This window comes from Pterocles gutturalis, unplaced genomic scaffold (assembly GCF_000699245.1).
Source record: "Pterocles gutturalis isolate BGI_N339 unplaced genomic scaffold, ASM69924v1 scaffold36328, whole genome shotgun sequence".
Classification (NCBI taxonomy): domain Eukaryota; kingdom Metazoa; phylum Chordata; class Aves; order Pterocliformes; family Pteroclidae; genus Pterocles; species Pterocles gutturalis.
This window is the reverse complement of record NW_010121698.1, coordinates 59,714-61,496: the sequence shown is the minus strand read 5'-3', so window position 1 is coordinate 61,496 and position 1,783 is coordinate 59,714. Positions and strand designations below refer to the sequence as shown.

The 1,783-nt window shown below is 50.6% G+C and overlaps 1 protein-coding gene across 1 annotated transcript in view; it reads right to left on the bottom strand.

Annotated features, from left to right (window-relative positions):
• Positions 1 to 728: 728 nt before the first annotated feature.
• The window catches only part of ZSWIM5 (zinc finger, SWIM-type containing 5), a 29,829-nt gene continuing 28,774 nt past the window's right edge, over positions 729 to 1,783 (bottom strand). Inside the window, 1 exon segment of the mRNA XM_010077331.1 lies at positions 729 to 1,781. Within this exon segment, the coding sequence (XP_010075633.1) occupies positions 1,113 to 1,781 (669 nt within the window). The 3' untranslated portion in view covers positions 729 to 1,112.

Below are 1,783 nucleotides of genomic sequence, written 5' to 3'. Positions count from 1 at the left end.
CATGCCTGCCCAGCACCTCGCAGCCTTGTGCCCGCTGGGAGATCGCTCCATACAAGGTGCTGGGCTCATGTCCTCCATCACCAGCATCCATGTGTGTCCGAGCAAGCCTCGCCCTAAGTCCCTTCCTTCACTGTCCTCAAGCGCTGGGCTGCTGCTCTGCCGTCCATCCGTCCGTCCATCCCAGGGCTGCGAGTCTGGCAGACGTTCACCTCCCCCCACACCCTTCTCACTGCCAACGATGCCATAGGAACCTGAGAAATGTTCGCGTGCCTCCTCCTCTTTTTGTCTGTGGTTTTGTTTTGTGTGGTTTTTTAAATAATAGTTATAATAACAATAATAACAATAATAATAATAATAGCAATAATAAAAATAATCGCCCCAGCCCATGACAATTTCAAGTATCCCCCAAATAAAAGACAGAATTATAAATAATTATAACTTTACAATTTAATAATTGACACATATACTATAGTATTTACAGTATCATAAATGCTTTTTTTTTTGTGTTACTTTTAGTAAGCAATCCCTGAGAACAGTTACTTTAACTTGTTTTTATTGAAGTATCTTCACAAATAGAGGAGTTTGCATGTCTCGGGCGGGCGGGAGAAGCGCTCTGCAAAGCCATCGCTTTTGGTGACACATGAGGTTCTAGTGTTGCGGGTTTCTTTGCTCGCTCTTTTTTCTTCCCTTTTTTTTTTTTTTTTTTTTTAATTCCCCATGTGATTTTAAAGATTTTTTTTTTTTGCACTTTGCAACCTTCGGCTCCCTCCAGCGACTGCTTCTTTCAGGAAAGAGGTATTAGACTTCCAGGTTAGCTTTTGGTATTGGCAAGGGAGGGCAGGGGGCTGAGCGAACCATCCTTTTTCCCCATGGTTGCCTTTTGGTTTGTGCCCAAGGAATCTCTGGATCCTCTCAGCATGTGAAATGGTTAAATCCAAGAAAGAAAAAAATAAAAAACAAAAGAAAAAGAAGGAAAACATAAAAAAGAAACAGAAGACCAGAACAGAGCAGCCTCTGCCGATGGGGGGAAGGTGACCTCCACTTTCCTTCCTTCTCTCTGAATCACCGCGCTGCGGCCGGACCCTGCCAGTGAGCATGGCAGGGGCCGGGGCTCACCCAAACCGTTCCCGCACCAGCAGCATCAGTTTTTTCTTGCCTTTGTAGATTTGTTTGAGATTGTCAATGAACTGGGCAAACTGTATGTGCCCGTCCTGCGCCAGGAGGAAGGTCTCCCTGGCCTTGCTGAGGAACTCTATGAACTCCCCGTAGTGACGCGGGCTGATGTGGGTGAGCCGGGAGTGGGTGGTGTTGATGTACGCGCTTATCGTCGCGTCCAGCAGCTGTCGCAGGGGGGCTTTGTCGGTGGACATCAGCTTCCCAGAGTTCCTGCGACCGGGGATGCCAGCCAGCCCCGGGGCCGTCATGGTACAGCGGCGAAGGATGTCCGAGAGCACCGTGGCACAGTGCACACTCTTCACCACCAGTGGGATGATGGCCGCCAGCTCGTTTTTGCCCAGAGAGTGGCTCAAGGCGCAGGCCCAGAGCACGTCGTTGATGGCCGGGTGCGTGTCCTGGTTGTAGGCCAGGTTGAGATGCGTCATGGCCAACGAGGCCAGTTTGAAGGCCCGGAGCGGGTAGCCCCGGTGCTCCATGTAGCGGGCGATGGTGAAGAGCTGGGTGTAGGTCATGCCGGTGGAGGCAGCATCGATGACGATCTGGTAGGCGGTCTCAAAGGCGATGTGGTCCTTCTCGCAGAGGGTCAGGGCGGACAGGGCGCAGTTCT